Source organism: Pinus tabuliformis, chromosome 6, assembly GCF_031772625.1.
Source record: "Pinus tabuliformis cultivar Carrire ecotype Pingquan chromosome 6, CPIR1, whole genome shotgun sequence".
In the NCBI taxonomy this organism is placed as follows: domain Eukaryota; kingdom Viridiplantae; phylum Streptophyta; class Pinopsida; order Pinales; family Pinaceae; genus Pinus; species Pinus tabuliformis.
The window spans coordinates 1746487541-1746510057 of record NC_142292.1 but is presented as its reverse complement, the minus strand read 5'-3'; the positions used below and the strand labels follow the sequence as shown (position 1 = coordinate 1746510057).

Here is a 22517-nt window from a genome sequence, read left to right as displayed (position 1 = left end):
AGGAACATACCACACATCAGATATATTCCTTAACTTTCCATCGGGCAGAGTAACAAGGACATCTCCATGTCCTTGGATCTTGTACCCTCTATTATCTCCAAGGTATACTTTTACTCCAATGTTGGATTCTCTAAAATTTCTGAGCCATTGCTTTTTACTTGCGATATGTGACGAGGCTCCACAATCTACGAACCAAATATCTTATTCATCCTCCTCAGTAGCTAAAGCAGCCTCAGCCTCAGCCATAAACAATCTGACATCCTGATTCTGATCTGCATCAGCCAAATGACCTGCATGTCTTCTCTGCTTGTACCCATCCCCATTTGCCTTTTTCTTATGCAAAAATTTAGCAATATGGCCTATATTACCACAATAAAAGCATTGAGGAGCAGATTCATGTTTATGCGAGGTCATACCTTGTGGTGTCCTTTTTCTTGATGCGTTGCCTCTCCTATGCTCAACCATTGTTTTCCCCTTTGACTTGAACTTGGACATCAATGCAAGATCTGAATTTTGAGGTTTGAGAGACAACCTCCTTTCCTATTCTTGTAGCAAAATCCCAGTGAGATCTTCAAAACCTGGAGGCTTTTCTCTTGCATTCAATCCCGTTATAAACATCTGATAATCATCTGTCATGCTGTTCATGGTGATTGTCACCAGATCATCATTCGCCATGGTCTGACCGATATCAGTTAGTTTATCTTTAACTTACTTTATCCAAGATATGAATGAAGAAACATACTCATTCTCCTCCATCTTGATTGAGAGATCTTCTTCCAGAGGTACAAAGTTTCACTGGTGTTCTTGATCTCGTACATCTCTTTGAGAATCGTCTAGATGTCATTCGTTTTCTTCTAATCCCGAATGTGAGGGATGATGCAATCTTTGATTAATAACTTGAGAAGGACCTTCACCTTCATCTCCCTTTTCTCCTAGTCTTGAAGTGTTGTATTCAATCCCCCAGTTGTAGTAGTCTGCTTGACCTCATCATCGGTGGCAATGCCATAGGCATTTTGTCCCTCAAGTAGAGTCTGGAGCTTAAATTTCCAATTAGTGTAATTGGAACCATCAAGCTTATTGCTCTCATTGAGATAAGTTTCAACAATTTGATTATTCATCTTCAATTAATGAAATCCCCTTTCTTTTTTTTTTAAATAAGGAGCCCTCTAATTAAAATAAATCCACAGATTTTTTTTAATTAAAGCTTTGAAAAAATTCAATTAAAAAATAAATTATCCGAACGAGAGGGGCCAACATTCACCATACACCTCTATTGACCTCCATCGGCGATTAGGCCACCTTCTCCTCAACGCAGGTCCAGCTGGCCGCTTCAGTAATCAGGCCTCTTACAATCAAGCGCAGCTTTAGGAATCAGCTTCCAAGCGAGCCGACGCAGCAAGGCTAGGCAAGCTGCTCTCTGCCTCACGACTTTCCGTCGAGATTCTCCAATTAAACGCAGGTCCAATCAAATACATTAACATGTAATCGAAGACATTACATGTAACCCCTCACTACCAAGATTACTAATATTTGGGCCTCCCTGGCTTCACCACCACACAGGTCTAGAGGCACGCCTGGCTACACGCATCCACGACGAAGTCCCCTCACACAGCCCCGTTCAATGCAACAACTGGGGAGATTCGGCCTCCACGCAGCGAAAAAAATACGCATATTCCTTGCTCAACAAAACGTAGTCAACCACAGCCTTTCAACACATAGCCAGGTCAGCGACGCAACTAACAATTTAACTCATCCATGTGGCTAGTCTGAAACCTTGTTACACAATCGTCATGACTAATCACCTCAGGTTCGCCACTAGTTGTTAATGTACACCAGAATCCTACGACGATGCAGTTACTCTTCAGTCTGCAAGAGTATCGACGCGATTACTCTTCAGTCCCCACGCGATGATGTCGCGTTCCTCAACTTAGCGTACAGGCCTCTGCTTCCTGCAGCTCTGATACCATGTCAACAGTTGCACATGGAAGACATGAATTGGCAAACAACACAAGAGGAGCTCACATGTGCATATCACCAGGAGCTCCTACAAGCAAATACTCTGCTTAGGCTTCACATTAAACTCTAGTAATAAATAGATACACTTTGTTAGTAATAGTAAATCAAATCCTTGAATGATAGGAACTAAATGTCCAAAAAAGGCACAATCATAATTAAGTAACAATAATCACCTAATTTCCATTAATTCTAACATATTCGACATAACTTTCTCAATGTGATTTGTGCATAAGATAATTAATTAAAAATTGATAATTTTCAACTTATTATATGACCTTTTAAAGGTCTTCGTCACATCATAATATTTTTTAACCTCTCAATACTGGGTAAATTTAAAATTAAAATAAATTAATTTAATTATTAATTATAATTTCTTAAAATTTAATTCTTATAAAATTTCACACAACCAAAATATTAATTATAACATTAAAAAACTAACACATATCAATAAATATTATTGATATAAAGTCAACTTAATATATGCGATCTTACTAACCGAAATGTTAATTACAACCTTAAAGAAACATCCATACTACTATAATCGGTATATAATAGACTGTCAAGTGGCGTCATCTTTAGGCACAATGAAAGTTCATTTATATTTTTGAGTGTTCATTTCGTAAGATGAAAATTTATGTATATTTTCGAGTGTAGTTATCAAAAATTCATAGTTATATAGTCAAAGCAGGTTGAGGAGTTGTTTGAAAAGTTATGGAAATTCTGGTTATATTTAGAGAAAATCCGATAAGGATTTATGTAAATCCAAGTTATAGTTGTTAATCTTCAAAATTTTAGGTGTTGAATTTGTTTCCACCATAAAAAAAACACGATTCAAACATTGCTTCTACAAAAATTTTTGAAATTTCTTTTTGCCTAAATTCCAACCACTTTTGACCATCTAAACAATTCCTCATTAAACGAATCCTATGAAAATTATATATATTCATTCTTCAGTGTTATATAACAAGGTTCAGCATTAAGGTGACATCAGCTTACCGCATCTAAATTATATAACTTGATTTGTGCATAGGAAGTTAGAGGCCACATGCATGCCCGTCGGACATTCTACTTACTATCTTTATCATGGAATGTGTGATGCACTGACCTGATTGCCGAAACCGACGCCTATACCCAGACATATGCGGCCGAGAATAAGCATGACCACATTAACGGCAGCGCCGTTGAGCGCGGCCCCTGTAAGGAAAGTCAAGCCACCAAACAGAATCGACGTCTTCCGCCCTATAATTCTCGTTGTGGCCGACGCAAAGAAGGAGGCAATGAGACCGGCTATGTACAGAGATGACGTGAAAGTCGTGAGCAACTGGTCGTCGAATCTACAGTAAGCGTTGGTGTGCGCCTGCTCCCGCTTCCGAAAAACATTTGGGAAGAATTTCTTCAGAAAAGGATCCATGGAAGTCACTCCTCCTGCAATACATACGACAAAGACGTAATTTAAGAAAATTATTGCACAGATCCATAGTAAAGCTTGTGCCAATCAACAATTATATCAATTTGGAATTGAGATTTGGCACCTCGAGGGGTTTGAGAGGAGAATCATTGTAGTCACTAACGCACCTGAAATCACAAGGTCGTAACCGAAAATGAGGCCTCCGGTGGCCGACACCAAGCAGGCCACGACCACGAACGCTGTAACTCTTTCCGCATATTCCTTTCTCGCAGCAGTTGGGGCCACGAATCCCCCCGCCATGGCTGTTACTTCCGCTTCTTCTTCTCCTCTCGGCTAGAAAACCCCGAATCAATACAAGTAGAGTAGAATTTCTTTATTTCGAGGCCGCTGCCCTTCACTCCTCTGCAGGGAGGCCACGATTGAGTTGATGCAGAGTCAGTGGAGGAAGGACTAGGTATTGTCCGGCTTCCGTAATGGATATTATGTCTTTGCTCTTTCTTCAACGATAATCTCCATGGTGCTGCAAAAGCTTGATCAGGCTGCATAATATCTGATTCATACGGCTATAATGTGTATTTATATATTTATTTTATCTTTTTGACAAGTTACGGCTGTAATGTGGATTTATATATTCATTTTATCTTTTTTTAAAAGTGTTTTTTATTAAGGAAATAAGATTGAGGTTCAACATTGAATAGTGAAATATATACCAGATATATGTATTTTTAAATTTTCATTACATTATTATGATTTAGATCTTTAATTAAATTAACACTATTTATATAATTTTGATGAGTGAAAAATGTTTGATTTATTAACGAGAAAATATGTTTGTAATTTATTGTGGCTAACGCAGGAACTTTATATGAGTGAGGGTTTTTAATAATATCATATTTGAAAATAATAAAATTAATAATGAGAAAAAAATTTATTTTATTTTAATTTTAAATTACATTTATATTTCATATAGAGATCAAATTTTAAAAAATATAATTTAATTTTTAGTATTTAATATATAGTTGATAAATACTATATAATTGATATTACATTAAATGCCATTTATTTTATGTTTAATTAGTATGTAATAATTAAAATAAAAATATATTAATAATAGTTTTTTATAGTCATAAATAAAATAATTCAATATTTATATTGAATAATATAGCTTTATCTCAAATTCATATAAAGAATGCAAAGCAATTTAAATTAAAAAAATTCTCATATTTCACTATAAAAGATATAATTTATTGCATTTTTCACTTGTAATAGATATGTAATATTTAAAACATATTGATAATAAAAAAGAGTTTAAAATAAATTTTATATATAGGAAAAAATTTTATTCCATTAATAAATTCTTTTGAGATATTTATAATTTATTCATTTTTTAATATAAAATTTCCATATATATATATATATATATATATATATATTCTTTTTTTATGTGTCAGTTCATTTGCTCTCAAGCAAAGCATTTTCTTTCATACTACAACTACTACAACAAACAGACTCTTATCATACTTTCTATGTCTACCTGTTCTTTTCTCTAGTTTAACATTTTTCTTATAATCTCTATGTATCTCTCATGGACATTTTAAGCTCTTTTCTATTTTTCTTATATATGCTGGATACATGGATGTTGAAAAATATATGCTTTTTCATTATAATTTTATTAAGATGAACCATATATGTAAAGAAATAGTTGAAATTGCAAGAATACACTCTTACATACAAAACTGTAATTTCATCATTTTAGTATAAATGAAATTCCAAGTATCTTTATGAAAAAAGTGATAAGTTAGAGAATATATATATTATTTTATTTATTTATTTATTTTTCTTGGGAGAATGGCAATTTATTCACTTTTAATATGGAGTTGAAATGTATCATTATATATAATATTTAAAAAATATTTATAATAAAATTATTTTTATATGGAAAGAGATTCCTATAAATATATACTTTCTACTTCTAATATATTTGTAGTATACATTAACATTTTAAAATGTAAAATATTAATTATAATAAAATATTTTAATCTCAACTATGTTTCTAGTATATAAAACAAAATAGAGAAAATTATATATATATAACCAAAATATTCGAAAAAAGTCCTATAAATATATGTTTTCTACTTCGGAATAAAAGTGAGGCATGCATGTATTAATAAGAATTTGCAGATATAAACAACTCAGGCTTTAATTGAAAAACAATATATTTAGTAATCAGAGAGACATAAATAAGATCAATTATTTAACGAAACAAATATTTAGCGAATCAGCCATCTAAATAAAAATCCGGAAGTTCCGGGGGCTATGAACCGTATTAATAACGTGCGTGCGATTAGGCCAACGAAAACAGCTGGACCTTGTCCAAATGCATATACCCTGTCCAAATGCATGACAAGAAAGATGTGAAATTATAGATTCTTACAGAACGGCTCGAAATAAACGCACGAATTTTGAAGTAATTGTCTTATCTGTGGGGAGCTTAAAGTCTAAGCCGAAATTCGTCGTTGGTTGGATGCTTATGGGCTCATGCCTCAACGTATTACAAATCATAATGCAACAAAAGCCTAATTGTGCATTGAACTTTACTCAAATTTGACTTTATTTGTTTTAAGGATAGCTATAGCTATGCATTTATATCATGCATAATTGTAATGTGGACTAATTGTGCATTGAACATAACTCAATTTTGAGTTTCGTTGTTTTAAGGGTAGCTCTAGCTATGCATTTATATAATGCATAATTGTAATGTGGCATTATTTTTAGTTTGAAAAAGTTATGGTGATAGATAAGTTTTAATGTGCTTATGTTATTTAATAGTTTATGTGTGAAGATTAATTGAGTATCATTAAATATGTTTAAGTTGTGGTTTATGAGGGTTAAGTATAGTTAATGATGGTTGATAATGACTCATTATGGTTGATTATGGTTGAGCATGATTAGCTATTGTAACATGGTTGAGGATGGTTGAACATGATTGAGTATGGTTTATGATGGTTGAAGAGAGTTAACCATAATTGACAACGGTTAACTATTGATAATAAGTGTTAACCATGGATGACGATTGTGATTATATTTGATCGCTCTTGAGCTATTTAACCACTATTGAGCTTATTGAACATATCTAATTGTATTTGAAATCATAAAATAGTGTTTATTAAATGCACAAAATTTCTAGATTAAAAATAATATTCTAAAGAAATAATAATGTAAGACGAGTAAGGTAAAGAAGAATATTGCTAATCTATTAATTGCATGGAGTCGAGCTTTATAGTCCAGAAAATAAGTTGGGTCACTAATGTTTTTTGGGAAAAATTCATAATATACGTATTACATGAAAAAATTAAAGTAATGATTCATATTTGTAGTTATAAGAATTTCATGTTTAAATTTAATTAATAAACATGACTCGTAAGTCTTAGGGGAAACTCAATTGGGAATGACCATGAAAATGAATTGCCATGTTCAAGCAGGTTCGAGGTTCAAATTTCCCTTGTGCTTACACATAGAAAAAACTGAGTTTAGGTCCAACTCAGTTTCAAGTTCGTAAAGTCACATCAAGTTTAATGCCTTACACAACATATTTTACGTTGTTATCGTAAACAACCCAACATATTTTATGTTGTTGTAATAAACAACCCAACATGTTTCATGTTGTTGTCATAAACATGGATATTTTCAAACTTAAAACACATGAACCTATTCTACTCATTTTTTCTTAAAATACCTCAAACAACCAACAAATTTAACATAGGTGATTTTGGTCAAATGATCCTATAAAAAGCCCTAAGTAAAACTATTGAGAGAGAGAGGAGGGATTTTTATTTCATAGAAAAAATTTACAACAATCAAATCAAAAATAAATACAACTTATTTCCCTTAGAAATGATGCCCGGATTTCTTAGAATTTTGTGTTGCCTCAACTACTCGATTTTTTTGCCCAAACGACCTTGGAAACAATGCCCATTTGCTTAGAAATTCGTGTTGTACATCTCTCAAAATTCATATCCAGTCACCTCTTGAAAATTGTCCCCATTTTTGTACAACCTATGCATTAAGTGCATTGTAGCAGCTCTCGATGTTCATGTCCTTTGTTGTTCATTGAATTCTCAAAAACACCTCAAAATTTTTGTTATACCTACCTTGATTTTTATGTTTCTCCTAAGGATTCGTGCCTTTTCTTATCTACTATATAGACTACTCGCTCTTCCTGTTTAGCTCAACTCCTCTTGTTGAACTTATCCCCTTAGTTTTCTATCTCCTCTTCTCAAAATATCATGAAAAATGAAGTGCCTCTTGACCCTCCTTTTCTCCTTTTATTTCTCGTCAATAAATAAAATTCCTAACCCTAGATCTCATTGATTGAGATTAAATCTCAGCATCTCAAGATCAACAATCCTGACTTAATCTCACATTAGCTCCACTGAAATCACTTAAGTGACCCAAATTTATAAAGTCACACTCACTTGATAAAAAGTCACCTTTTATTGATTAAATATAAGAAGCCACTTTCTAAATTTATAAAATCACTTTATAAAGTAAAGTGTGTAGAGAGTGAAATATGCTCAGTTAGTTCCACGTGCTGGGCACTACCAATGCATAAATACCTCCTCAGCTACAAAAAAATAACACTGCGGAAGGGGCATACATAAGAACCTAGAGCTTATAGTGATAGTGATTCAAATCAACCTAGAGGTTTGTTGTGCTCTACAACAACCCCCCATTTCATATTATTTTTATTTATAAAGGATAACATATGAAATGGGTCCCTTTAAAAGTTTAATTGGTATCAATACTTCTATTGTTAAAAAAGGTCCGATAACCAAATGAACTCATTTATTTAAAGCCTTTCGAACAACCATTTTTCAACAAATAAAACAATCTTATATTATTGCGATAAAGCGATCGCAAGATCGCATATCGCAATGACATGGAAAACACATATAAGATGGCACATTAGTCTCCGCCGATGCGATATTGGCGATCGGATATCGGCAATACCCCATACACATCTTAAAAGCATACATAACATAAGCTCCGACGCGATGCGCAATCGGCTATCGGCGATACTTCGTATGCATTCAAAAGCACTTTAAGTCATTTACCCCGATCCGATGCAATTTCGCAATCGGCAGTCGGCAACATTCCATGTACAATAATAAGGCGCCCAGGTCTTACCCCCGATGCGATGCGATATGGGCGATCGGGGAATCGGCACTTCACTCTAAAATGCACATTGTTATACTTCTTCACGCTAATTCGATGTGATGTCGCAATCAACGGTCGGGAGGATCCTATGCGTATGATTACATAACACCTACTCTCCTAAAGCGATGCGATATCGCTATCGGTGATCGGCATTTCAAAAGACATAACTTGAAAATCTAAAGTATTATTGATATCCGATCGCGATAGAGCGCAGATTTCGAAAAAGACGTTAAATGGAGGGATAAGGTGATGTATTCGTATTTAAAGTTTTGCCCCTTCAATTAACGATCACCTGCACTCAACCGCCAAAATATCCATAGCACGCTTAAGAGAGTCATTCAACCGGATAATGGTGTAATAAGCATTTAAGGAGTAGCAGGCCTTAAACGGCCATTTAATGTATCTGTAATATCTTCTCATTGATTGGATCCGCAGCCATTTTTGAGAGTTAATCTCTCAGCACGCTTCGATTGATATATCTTTCCCACCATAGATTTTCATTATTATATTTCTATGTTACGATTTTTCTTGCCTTTGTGCAGAATTCATCTTTTGAGAGAAGCTTGAGCAAGATGGGAAAGAAATCTAAGAAGACCGCGGGTTCCTCTGCTACATCAGTTGCAGGACAAGCTGCCGCAGATAAAAAGAAGGGTTTAATATCGGATACTACATGCACGGGTCTTACCAGAGCTACATGGCAAGGCACTTACAATCTGCTAGAAGCCGAACAACCAGTGAAAACAGTGACGGAAGCCAGTGTGGACTTACTCCGGAAGTCTGATTGCACTCTCAAAGATTTGGCCGACTCTTTCCTTCACAGGATAGCGGCCAAAGAACAGATTCTCCCCTACACAGACGTTGTGCGATGGGCAATTGAAGAAATTCCAATCCTGGACAGAACTTTTAGCACCAGAGATGGGAGGATTTTTGGATCATTCAAGGCAGATCATCTAAGGCAAACGTATCATTTGCCCGAGCCAGAGAAGGTGTATAACAAGACATTCCTGGAAAAGTTTGCAAGCGATAATGAAGTGGAATCCGAACCCATCCAGGATTGGAGGCAGAATCCGTCCAAACACAAGCACGAGTCTTCCGGTAAGTACTCAGTCGATTCTTTGGCTTCTCCCTATTGCTATGCGGGGATAATGATGTGTAGGCTATGGGGATTACATGACTCTGCTAACTTTACCATAGAGATGGTCCCTCTAATGGAGGCAACAGTAAACAACATAATTATGGATTGGGCCACTATTCTCTCTGATAAACTAGCCGTAGTTGTTCGTGATTTTAGAGCTAAGTCTGTTGTCACTGAAAGGAAAATTCCCCCATTTTATTACAGTGCATACATTTTAGATACATTATGTTTCAATTCTGAGTTTCCCGTCCTCGGTTGGAGGTGGACTGCCCAAGACCCCTCACCCATTCATATATACCACCAGAAATTGTGGAAGTCTTCTTACAAGCACCATCTGTACCAAATCTGCAATGGCTTTATGGTTCCCATTCATTATTCTATTTTTGATAAGCCCATTCCCAAGATCTCCTATCTAGCTTCCTTTGATTTACCGGCGGTAGCGAGTTGGTTTGGAGAAGAGAGATTTACCTATATTAGAGTTTTCGGCAGCCAAGCCAATCCGCATGTTCTCCCGTTGTACATTCCAGATAAACTACTAGCAAGAGAAATCGCCTATCAGATTATAGCTGAGAGTACTACACAGACTCTCAAGAAAGAAAAGAAGAGGGGCTGGCCCTCTTTTCCCTTGAGATGTGGTGTCTATACTCTGCATGATCTCAAACATGCAGAAAAGGAAGCCACAAAGATTCAATCCTTAACTCTGGCCACTATCCCAAATAGGCTATTTGATCCAAAGAAAGTTGCCTATACTACATTAGAACAGGCCAAATTGACAAAATTTGAGCATCAAGAAGATATGTTTTACGACTTGTTCGTTGCCTCCGAATCAATAGGACAAGCTAAAGAACTCGCTAGGATGAAATATAATGATGAAGGGTTAACTGAGTTCAATAAACTTAGAGAGCAGAGGTTGCAAACTCTGCCTCTAGATTTACTGGCAACAACCCCAGCGACATCTTCAAGCGAGCCTGGTCGGCAACAGTCAAGCCAGCCTCCTGTTATAACAAAAGATCAGAAAAAAGAACAGGAGGAAAGGCAAAAGAAGCAACAGGCAGAAAGACAGAGGAAAGAACAAGCAGAAAAGCAGCAGAGAGCACAAATAGAACAAGAGGAAAGAAAGAAGAAAGAGATAGAGTAACAGCAGAAAAGGGAACAAGAGGAGAAACAGAAAAAAGAACAGGCAGATAGGTAGAAAAGGGAACAAGAAGAAAAACAGAGGAGAGAACAAGAGGAGCAGAAAAAGAAAGAACAGGAAAAAGAGCGGAGCGAGTCCCAAGCCGAGAAGCAGAAACAAACCACCATTGATCCCGAATTGCTCTAGCAGTGGAAGCAATTTGACTCTATCATCAGTGGAATGGAATGTTCCAAAGATATGGACACCTCCAAAACAAATGACACACAGGACATCACTTCTCCTCAGGTTCTAAGTGGAACCAGCGGCCCACCCATTTCTAAGGATGTTGAGGTAATTCCTAAAGACCCTTCCGATCAAATCGTTCTCCGGGTGGAAGATATTCCTCCCCTGGATGTTTTCTACAGCCCAAGGTATAGAGCAGTTGTAAAGCGATCAAGGAAAAGACGAAGGACTGATCAACCTTCTATCTTTCCAGAGCAAACAGTCACGGGTAATGTAGTATGGAAGGAGGAATTGGACCCCTCCGATGACCTAACAAAACTGTCACAGTATGCAGGAGCCTATTCTGCAGCGACTATTGACAAGGCATCAGAGGTAAGTCTTCTACTGAAGACTAAGGACCAATAAATTTTTGCACTACAGGCAGAATTGACCGAGGCAAAGTAGAAGGCAGCGCAAGCAGAAGAGCAGTTGCTGGCACAACATCAAACGAACAATTTATTAACCCAGAAATTGCAAATAGAGAGGCAGAGGATCGACCAAAGCGTGATCCAGAAACAAAGGGAATTATCGGAAGCATTGGCACAGTTGAGGACAGCGAATGAGCTAATGATGAAAACGAAAGACGAGCAAATAGATCAATTGTCGTCACAGCTCGAAATCATAAAGGGCACCCAAAAAGTGGAGGATTTCAGAGCAGAAGCATCACAGATAAACAATGCATTAATATCACAGATTAGGCTCCTATGTCATCAACTCACTGAGGCAGAACCATTATGTTAGCTAACTACATCTGTATGTCAGCAGGTAGAGAAGGCCAGGAATGATTTAGACCAAGCTGAGGAAACCATAACCGCATATCTTGATTGGCAAGATTCTGATGTGGGAAAAGCAGCGAATTTGCCTAGAATCCAAGAAACATACAAGGACATACTCTTCACAGAATGGCAAACTCAAGTGATGAAAGCAGAAAGGGCGGCTTCAAGATGTAAACTAACTGCCAGCAATCTAGTTGATCTGGTCAACAACACCCTCTACTTGGCGAACATGATCTCCCAGTGTACACCTGGAAGCATAACAACAGCAAATATGATTGAGCAAACAAGTTATCCTGACTTAGAGGAGAAGGGGAGGTTAATCGCTGGGGTTAATACTTTGACTTTTGATGCATATTGGCTCTTTCTGATCAAGCCACACACACAAAGGTCTGCCCTCAAGTGTTTAACAGATGCACTTGGCTGTATAATTCCCGATATACAAGATGCCACATATGCTGCCCAGCTCAGTTCGCGCCTCAACAAACCGCCTGAAGTGGAGCCAATGCTAGCGATAAGTCAGCTCAGGTTTAAAGGCAAAGAGCCTACCTGATGAATCATGCCGCCGATTGCCAGATCGCTGAGGAAGATAGGATGAATATTTATTGATGCAAACTTAATAGCATTTCAGTTTCTTAGATATTTAGATTAATTTAGTATTTATAGACCCTTTCATGTTTTTAGAAAGGGTCGTAAAATTTTGTAATAGACTTAAAGACTGAAGTTTGCACTACTGTGCTTCAGCCAATATTCTCTTATGAAACTCGACCAATCGTTCTTAATTTGACGAGGAAGCTTCTTTATGCAATTGCGCACTATTGTCTTTTGTTGGGGATGTTTTTTGCGTTGAAGGAAGAACTACAACATAGCGATTGATATTTGGGAGTGTTAATCAGCTCATATGGTATTTCTATCTATGTCTAAGTTCATTCCCGTTATATATGAATTGTTATGTAATTATTCTTGCTATTGTTGAATACATGTATGCGCTGTAACAGCAAATCTTTATTTCATTCCACTATTGGATGTTTTATGATATGCCTTTTCCTTTAATCATGCATGTAACAATGATATAAATGATAAAGTGTGGTAATTTCGCTGTTATCGCTTTGCTTAACTATTTATGCACAGCAGTCTTGAATGAATGAATATCTATGTCTTAAAGATGGAGTCATCTATATGCCTGTTTTAAGCATATACCATCAAACGCTACGCTTTAGAAATCAATAAGTCCCCGGGGTAGATCATAGTTATTATATTCTTGCTGATAGTTTTAGTTATTCGCTTATCGCTAGCATAGTCTATAAGTCACTCATCCATCCCGTTTATCTATATTTTTGGGAAACTTGTCCCATTATCCCCAGTCGGAGCCACTATTCCAAACGGAAAAGGAGCTGTATTAAGGTCCAGACCGGGTGGTTTCCCCAATGTTGTTGCAGCGATTTTCGAGGCATCAACAAGGTTATAACGGAAACAGTTGGAACTGAACTTATGCCTCTGGAGTATGCCATCCACCAAATAATTATTGATAATTAAATTAAAATTCTTGAATCCCTATTCCAAAATAGACATGTAAGAATATATCTTTTTTACCATACATATTAGTGTAGAAATTAACATGCCAATGACTTATGCTAATAAAACACCAACACAATTTTCTTTTTCAAGTATGATTAAACCATAGTTACCATATTTGACTAAATTTATAAAAAAAAATACAAAATTATCTAAAACACATAAGGATCACATGGGCTGAAGTAATAAAAGTTGATCTAATACCAACTAGAGACATCAAGCTAATTTAATAACAGTTTCTCCTTGAGTAGATCATAAAAATATATTAACAAAAAATTATGCATTGCTACTTAACCTTTGTCAGAGCCTAATGAGAGGCACCGATCGGTAGGGAAAGAAAAACTAACCAACACCTTTAGTAAAAACTCAATTACAAGTGGATTTCATAAATTTTGAAACATATCGGTGAATTTTTTAAATATGCTCAAAAATATTTTTCTTTTAAAATTGGTAACTATGGCTTAAACATATAAAATGGAACTAGAAATGTTTTTTATTCCAAAGTAACCACCAACGTTATCAAGTACATTCGACAATTTATGAAAAAAATAGCACATGTTTGTACTGATGGTCACTAGTCAACCACTACATATGTTTTACTTATATCTTCATCCTTATAATGACTAGCATCAATATTTGGCTTTAAACCCACATTCAATATGTTCCCAATACTGGAACTTGGGTACAACGCCTTTGAATAAATATTTTCTCCACTATGTAAAACCATTCTCAATAGAATACAATGGATGTGGAAAAACATGCAAAACCTTACACACGACATTCTACTCCTGAATGATATTTGGTTGTTCCACTTGGAAGTAATGCTTCCATATGTGTTACTTGTGTATTAAAAGTTGTCAATTATTGTGAGTTTCTCGGCTAGATACTTTTAATAAATCAAATCAACTTTTATTGGATCTAGTCAGTGCTCTATTCCTATATGTAACCATTATTTGGTTAATTAAAAATAGTGTGATGTGTGTTTGTTATGTAACTATGTTTTCTTTCTCGTTTTCTATGTTTCTATCAAAGCAAGGTTGGGCTTGACTCCCCAACAGAAGGGGATCATGAAGATGGAAATTATGTGAGGATTGATACTTTGTACATAAGTATAATTACATTAGATTAATGTGTGTTTATTGTTTAGTGATATCTGTGCATGTAATTCTTGTGGAATTATCAGTGCATGGAATTTTTGTTGAAGACAAGGGGTGACACTTTCATTAGTTGAGGGTAGAAAAACAATGAAGGTCATCCATAACATTGTACCCATGAATATTCTTTCTATGTTCTCGTTTATAAGCATTCAAATTACTTGCTTACGATTATTCAAATTGATGAGGAGATTCATTTTTTGCATGGATCATAATAGATACTTTGATTTTAAAAGAATATTTGTGGTGGTGATAAAGAAATTTTTGGGCCCTCACAAGGAATCTAGTGCTTCAACTAATTCCAAATTGATCATTAAGGAGGCCTGCAAGGAATTGATTTATCACATTGAAATTAAGCCGCTACCAACTAAAGTAAGGAATCGAGATCTACAACTTGTTTTCCTAGAGATTAGTATTGCAACTTTTGTGGAATACAATTTATGTCATTTGATTCTTGTCTTCTGGACATAAAGAAGAGTCCTTTCACACAACATAGATTTTCTCAATATTAGATTGTAGGATGAGCAAGTTGTAACAATGTAAGTTATGAAACAAAAAATGTACTGAGTACCCATTTTTTTGAGGTAGCAAAATAATCATCCGATTTTGAAAAGTGTTGATTTATAACAATTTTTTTTTAGCATATTTTTCACACTTTAAATTTTTTATGTATCAAGGATAAACATTATTTTTAAAATGTTAGTGATTTTCATGTTGATTTTGAAAGGTGTTGATGCAACGTCAACACCTTTTTTTATAGGACTTATTTTTTTACTTTAAATTTTCTAATGTATTAACTGTGGATGATTATAATCATCTTCTTCTTCTACCATGACATATTTTTTAGGTTTGTATTTTTTCTTTTCATTTTTTTGTAGTGAGATATTTGTTCTTTTGCATAGTTAAAAAAAGGGTCGATATTTTAATGTTTAGATCTCTATATATTTATATATCGTTAGTTAATATTTAATGCAAATCAAATAATTGTCACTAACAAAACAATAATTTTTAATTGTTGACATAAAACTACACATTTTGAATATAGATATAACAAACAAAATACACATTTTGAAACTTTTTTGCTAAAAATGACATGTCAAATAAACAATTTTTATAGGAAGAAATTAACTAAAAGTGGTTAAAAATAACAATTTTGATGAATTTCATTTCAAAAGATAATAATAATCACATTTTTTTCAAAAAATAATGATTCACATAAAACTTAAAGATAATTCACATAATACAAATATTAAACATATAACAAAAATAATTGAATGCTTATTCTTCTCTTAAAATTTCAAAGTCAAAACATTACAAATATAACTAATTAATAGTTACAAAAAAAGAGCTTGATTCCCAATCATAACTTAAATTTAATCAATAATATAATTGTTGGACACCTAATCGTCAATGGGTTAGTGTGGAAGCCGAATGGACAAAATGAGTCCAAGAGACCTTGGGATGTGAAACCCAACGGTCACCACATGTACTATAAATGTAAATCATTTGTTAATAAAAATCGAATTCTGATGTTTATCTTTCATATTGTTATAGTTGCCCATGTGTATTTAACATGGTATCAGAGCAGGCGTATTCCTGCCCTGCATAATTTCTTTGAACCATTTGTTTTATGGTCTTTATATGCAGGTCATTTTTGCCATCACTTATGAATATTTTCTCAACTAGAATTTAGCTGCCACCTCTTGCATATACCTGCACTGCTCCTCCATATTCCTTTATCTGTGTTCTACCTACCTGACCAGTGTTGTCCACGATACGCTCTATGTGCTCTCTATAACCGTTTTCTGCCATTATTGATGTTGCGCCACTCTGTCTACCATAATTATTTTTGCACCATTTCTGCCATCCTTTAGCTCTGAAAGCATTTTGAATCGCTTTAACAAACTATCCTTCTGATGCTTACGTTTCTCTCCTGACGTGACAGTCTCATTGATTCTAATGCCTAACGTTCCATTGGGATGCACCTAATCTCTTAACAACATTATTTTCCCTACATTCAATCTTCCTGGAACTAAACGTTGTATCATATGCTAAACGTTGTACGCCTGTCTATCATATGCGTTTTTTCTGAACGCTAGCCCTGTCACAAGAATTGTTTAATGTATTCATTGTGTAGCATTGAGTACCAATGTTCCATCGACCATCGCTCATTCTATTGAACGCTTTCTATTCATTCAGATTTATGTTTTGATACCTTAAGGAGTCTTGTTTCTCTGCACAATATTTAGAACCTCTGCATCATATGGCTATATGCACTGGTTGGAGAGCATGGGCTGAATGATTGTGCTTTGAGCAAGCCATTGGTTCGTGCGCTGTATTGAAGGGAATATAAAACGTTGAAGCTATCTCATTGTCACGAGAAAGAGGCACATCTGCGGAGCAGTTGCGAGGAAGAGTTCAGAAAATTTCCTCCAGACTTCATCAAATACCTGCCTGGATTTCCTTCCAAGCCCGATAGGATTCACATCGTCAAGTGATAGAGAAGTCAGTTGTTTGCCAACTTCTTCTTTGCTGTCTTGTTCAACCTCATTTCTGGGACTAGCCGAAGGCACTGGCTTTTGCCCAATTGAGCAATGGAGAAGTGGAAGACTTATATGGAGAGTTTTTCTTATTGTCAGTAGATATCAGTAGAATTCCATTTATTGCCGAGAGGATTGCCATCTATGCCCAATTTACCCTGGATAAATTCGGTATTTTCTTTAAATGGTATATATACAACGAGTATACATCATCAACCTTCAGAGTTGCGTTATACTTACAGATTATGGATTATAAGGCCAACCTGAGAAGGAATTCTTCCGGGTTCCACGAAACGCAAATACGGAATAGAAAATATGCCAACCCCGTGCCGTAATGGCTCAAATCCGAAGCATCCGAATACTCAAATCCAATGGATTCTTTGAGGAATTCGAAAATTTGGGGCTTGTAAAGGCACACATTCAATTCACCAATAGTTATTTCAACGAAATTCAATAACGAATGACAGAGAAGTATAGGAATGGGAGTTTCAATGCTCAAATTCGAGAGTTTTATTCGTAATTCTGATAAATTGATAGAGAATTCTACCAATGTGTAGAAGCTCCTAGCATAACTTCTGTTTCTCCGAGGCTCAAATCAGCGTGTTAAAGCTGTAAGTGGCAAAATTGGAACGTTTACGGCCTTTGAAGCGTTGCATGGACGCATCGCTGATCGGTGAAACAATGATCAACGATCAATATCGGTGGTTTGAATTATGCGACGTCTAGTTCGGAGGTTGCTAAAGAAATTAGATCATTGAAGTTCAGATCTATTGCATTTGCAGAGTGTATTTAAGTGATAGGGTTCATGCAGTTATTCCTCGTACAATATTTTGGCATTTCTTTTTTGTGGTTCTGTTTTCATCACGTTATCTGGTATACTTCTAGAGCATTGATTTGTGGATTGTGATATTAATCACAGAGATATTGTTTGAAATGAAAGAAACTGTGCCTGTCTCACTGCTTTGGAGAGTGTAATTGGTTGCTAAAATATCTCCGTTAACCAATACATGAAAAGAAGATTGCACAGGTAAAATCCTGGCAAATTAGGCAATTACAAGGTAATTTGCCTCCTCATCAAGTTGGAAGTTGTAAGATAAGGTATCTGTTCAAACCAATATACGACATCAGGAGGGCTCTCTGGAACTCCAGAACTATTTATCTTCACTGATATATCAAACCCCACAGTGAGATGGCTTGGTGAAAAGTTTCAATCAACATCCCAAATGCGACCATAAGAATCAACAATATCTTGGCAATGTAGCTGTGTAGGCTATTTATTTATTTGAGCTATAAGTTAACACTGTTTATTACATTAGTAAGTTGTCTATGGTATGGTATTTTTACTATGTTGTCTCTGTCTCATGAAATGCATCTTCCATATTTCCTCCATCAAGAATCAACCTTTGAACATGCAAAGTGGTTAATGGTGTGTCTTCCCACGACAGTGTATTCATAAATTGCTGCACTGTTTCGAGCTGATTGTAAACTCATTTTTTGTAGAAAATAGATTGAGCCTTCATGCTATAACGAATTCTGCTTTTCCTCATTAATTGGGTCTACCTTGAATACTGCTTGATATCATCTTTTTTGCAAAAAAGAAAAGAAAAAAAAAGAGACATTTATTGTGAAGCAACACTGTGCATTTGGTTTCTTAACACTTTGCCCATTTGTTTGGTCGAATAATGGCAAACATTCATGGCTTATTAGAGTTACTAAAAACTCTAATCAAGTCCACTGCTGAGAGCACAGTCAAAATTAACAAAGCCTCTCTTTTAGACATTCAAACATGTCTACAATATGCACAAGAAAAGATAGAGTTTTTGCAACTTGAATCACAACTGCAGTAGGAAGAATTAGAGCAGTGGAATCATCATTCTGAACCTGTTTCTATTCAGAACAATGAAACAGACTCCCATAAACATCGAGACAATATTGTTGAAGTTCATTCAGATCCAGTGCCCAATAAAGTAGCAATTGTACATGCAGATGCAGAAACTCAGTCTGCACTTCCCAAGCCCATCATCAGACCTTGGGAACAGCTTGTCCACAACAAGAACAAAATTGGTCTTGGATATGATAAGGACTTGTCCTTTCATATTGCAGACTACACCAAGCCCATTCAATTTCAGAGTGCTGGATCCATTCATGACAGTTCACCTACTCCTCATGACAGTTCACCTCCATCTGTTCCAGACTCTGCCTCTCTTCCACAGCAACAACAACAACAGATTGTAAAATGCCAACACTATGACCGAGTTGGCCATCTGAAAGATCACTGTTTTTATCTTCATCCATGTAAGCATTGTCATGAAACTAGCCATTATTCACACAGATGCTTTAGCAACAAACACCCTGCAAGAACAAAGATTCATCTTGGATGGATCGCTTCTTGGCAATGGGCATCAACAGCCAAGAAGATATTCCAAACACATGTCAGAACTTGTTCTAGAGTATTGAACAGTCTTGCAGTTGAGTTTTCTCCATCTTCTCACTTTGTATCTGACAGGGGGGAAATGATGGTCATCTACAAGCTTCAAAGTCACATCAAGCGAGCCTGAGCCACAACCTACCACACCAGTTTCAGAGTTGTAGCCAGAAACAAAGATGCCCCTTAGAATGCCTTCAGTTGGAAATCTGGGACACTTGCTCTAGCATACGACTTCAGCTTCTTTCCAGTTTCAGAAGAATTCCAGGAACAAAATTAAGAACACTTCCTCTAGTAGAAGACACCAACTTCTTGCCAGATTTGGAAGAGTTCCAAGAATTGCATTAAGCATTCCAGAGTTGTTGGTCATCCTTAAACCATCACAGGTTGAGACTTCCCTTTTTAGGTTGAAGTTCTCCCTTTTATGCGGGGTGAGACCTCCCTTTCATGGTTGAAGGTTTCCCTCTTCAAATCAATAGGAGCACTTCCTCTAGCAAAAGACTTCAACTTCTTGCCAGTTTTGGAAGAGTTCTGGGAACTGCACTAAGCGTTCCAGTGTTGGTGGTCATCCTTAAACCACCACCCTTTATACCAACATTTCAGAGAGCACATTCAGCCTAGTGCTGCCATGCATTTTTTGCACATTTTGTATTACAGCTCTCTTCTTGGACTCATACATAACCCTTCGGATTAAGGGGGGGAATGTTGGACACCTAATCCTCAATGGGTTAGTGTGGAAGCTGAATGGACAAAAGGAGTCCAAGAGACCTTGGGATGTGAAACCCAACGGTCACCACATGTACTATAAATGTAAATCATTTGTTAATAAAAATCGAATTCTCATGTTTATATTTCTTATTGTTCTGGCTGCCCATGTGTATTTAACAATAACTTAATCCATTTTCTTCATTTTGTAGAGTTTTACATTGTCTTCTTCCATAATATTTTCTTCTTTAGTTTGACCATTTTCCTTTTCTGATGGATCTTTGATGTCTATGAATCTCCCATTGTATGCCTTTCCAATCATTACATCTAATGGTGGTTGAGGTTTCTTTGCCTTTTTTGTCACATGTGATTAATTAAAATACCATTTCCTAAATCCAAATTCTTGCATTTCATATGGAGGAAATTAAAGAAAATTAATTCTTTAGTGAATACATTTGCACTTTACTAGGTCGTTTTTAATGGAAATGAAATTTCTTCCTTTTTGTAGGCAATATGCTAGTGTTGTACCTAATCATAAAGTACAAAAGAAATAATCAAGTAAATTAGTATAAACACATCAAAATTAAAAAAGAAAATATTGAAAATCAATTTTATATAATAAAACTTTCCTAAGCCTAAGAATAAATCCAAAACCCAACCTTCTTCATTTGAACATAAATCTATAACATAGTTAATCAATGATTGTGGTTTTTGATAAAAGTTAACTATATCTCCTTTTGCTTCTTTATCTTGATATGCTAATTTTTTTACAATAGCATCATGAACTAATACTTCACTATGACTCTTTCCATCTACGCAATCAGAAGCATAGGCTTGTAGTTATCATCTTTTGTTTGACAATCAACATGGATGAACTTACAATCACTTATAATTGGTTGATCTCTGCAACCAATAAGATTTTAATTTTGCTTGTAACATGAAATAGTAAAAGTGCAATTAACTTGTACATAAATGATTCTTTTAACATTAATCAAACAAAAAATTTCAACTTCTTACCATGTAAGATGCATCCTTGAGTTTTATTTTCCTTTGAATCTTGTTAATAACATTGCAAATTGTGTTTCTCAATGAAATTTCACAAATCTCCAAAATGGTGATGTTGTGACTTGTAGAAATCCAACAACTACTTTACTAAAATCTTGATAAGTATAAGTGTCACTATCATATTCAATGTTCGGGATATTGAAACCATGAGGAATATCTACAATAACTATGGAATAATCTCTTTTAGGTATGATTTTTGTAATGTCTTCACAAACAACTTGTATTATTTGATATTGGTGTAGGTTTTAACCCCATACAAAAATTACCTGCATACGAATTTTAAAACACAGAAAATAAACAATGTGAAAGCATGACACATAAAACACATACACTGTTATAGACATTTTTGTGCCTTACATCATGAAGCATGAAATGTCAATAATCTAAGGGATCCAAAGTCCCTAAACATGTTGTTCCTACCCCTAGAGGAACAAGGTCAGCAAACCACAGCACTGAATATCAGTTCTCCACCTGAAAACACTCAAAAACAAGCTAATTCTGGATCATGTCAACTGCTCCACTGAGCATCTGCGCTGAATGTCAACTGCTCCACTCTGTACCTGCGCTGAATGTCAACTGTAAAGAAGGCTACCTGCGCTGGGCGAGTTTGGCCAAGTGGCACAGTCATTCCTCAAGGTGTCAATGCCCAGGAAGCTTCCAAAATGACACTTGGATCAGGGAATTTGCCTAGTGATGAGTAAGAGGGTCTAGATCTCCAAGTGGAAGCAAGAACCTCCAAGTGGACTCAAGAACTGAAGAATAACTGAAGTGGGAGAGGACACTAGTCAGCTCCATGCCAAGCTCAAGTTGACTCATCCTTTCTCCAAAACTCCTATATATAGAGCTCTCTCATGAGGTCTAGGGAGGCTGGAATCTTGTGAATGTAAGGAAGTGCTGTTGGTTTGAGTATAGAACTATTGGGTGATTTGCTTGAAGGAGGTGAAGAGGAGATTTCTTTCTGCTGGGAGGTGATGCTGGATTGGGCCTTTTATGGTTGTATCACTTCTTGAACTTTACTTCTTCCATTAATAAAGCATTTGAGGTTCTTCTATATGCATGTGTCTCAATGTTATATTGTTATACTTGTATATTTGATTTATTCTAATCC

At 35.7% G+C, this 22517-nt stretch overlaps 1 protein-coding gene across 1 annotated transcript in view; it reads right to left on the bottom strand.

The window, feature by feature from the left end:
- Positions 1 to 3724, bottom strand: part of LOC149265887 (sugar transport protein MST3-like) — a 103944-nt gene extending 100220 nt beyond the window's left edge. The window contains exons 1-2 of the mRNA XM_089406325.1: positions 3592 to 3724; positions 3122 to 3441 (exon numbers count right to left, since the gene is read on the bottom strand). Coding sequence (XP_089262451.1) covers positions 3122 to 3441; positions 3592 to 3724 — 453 coding nt within the window. The remainder of the gene's footprint in view (positions 1 to 3121; positions 3442 to 3591) is intronic.
- Between the last annotated feature and the right edge of the window lie 18793 nt (positions 3725 to 22517).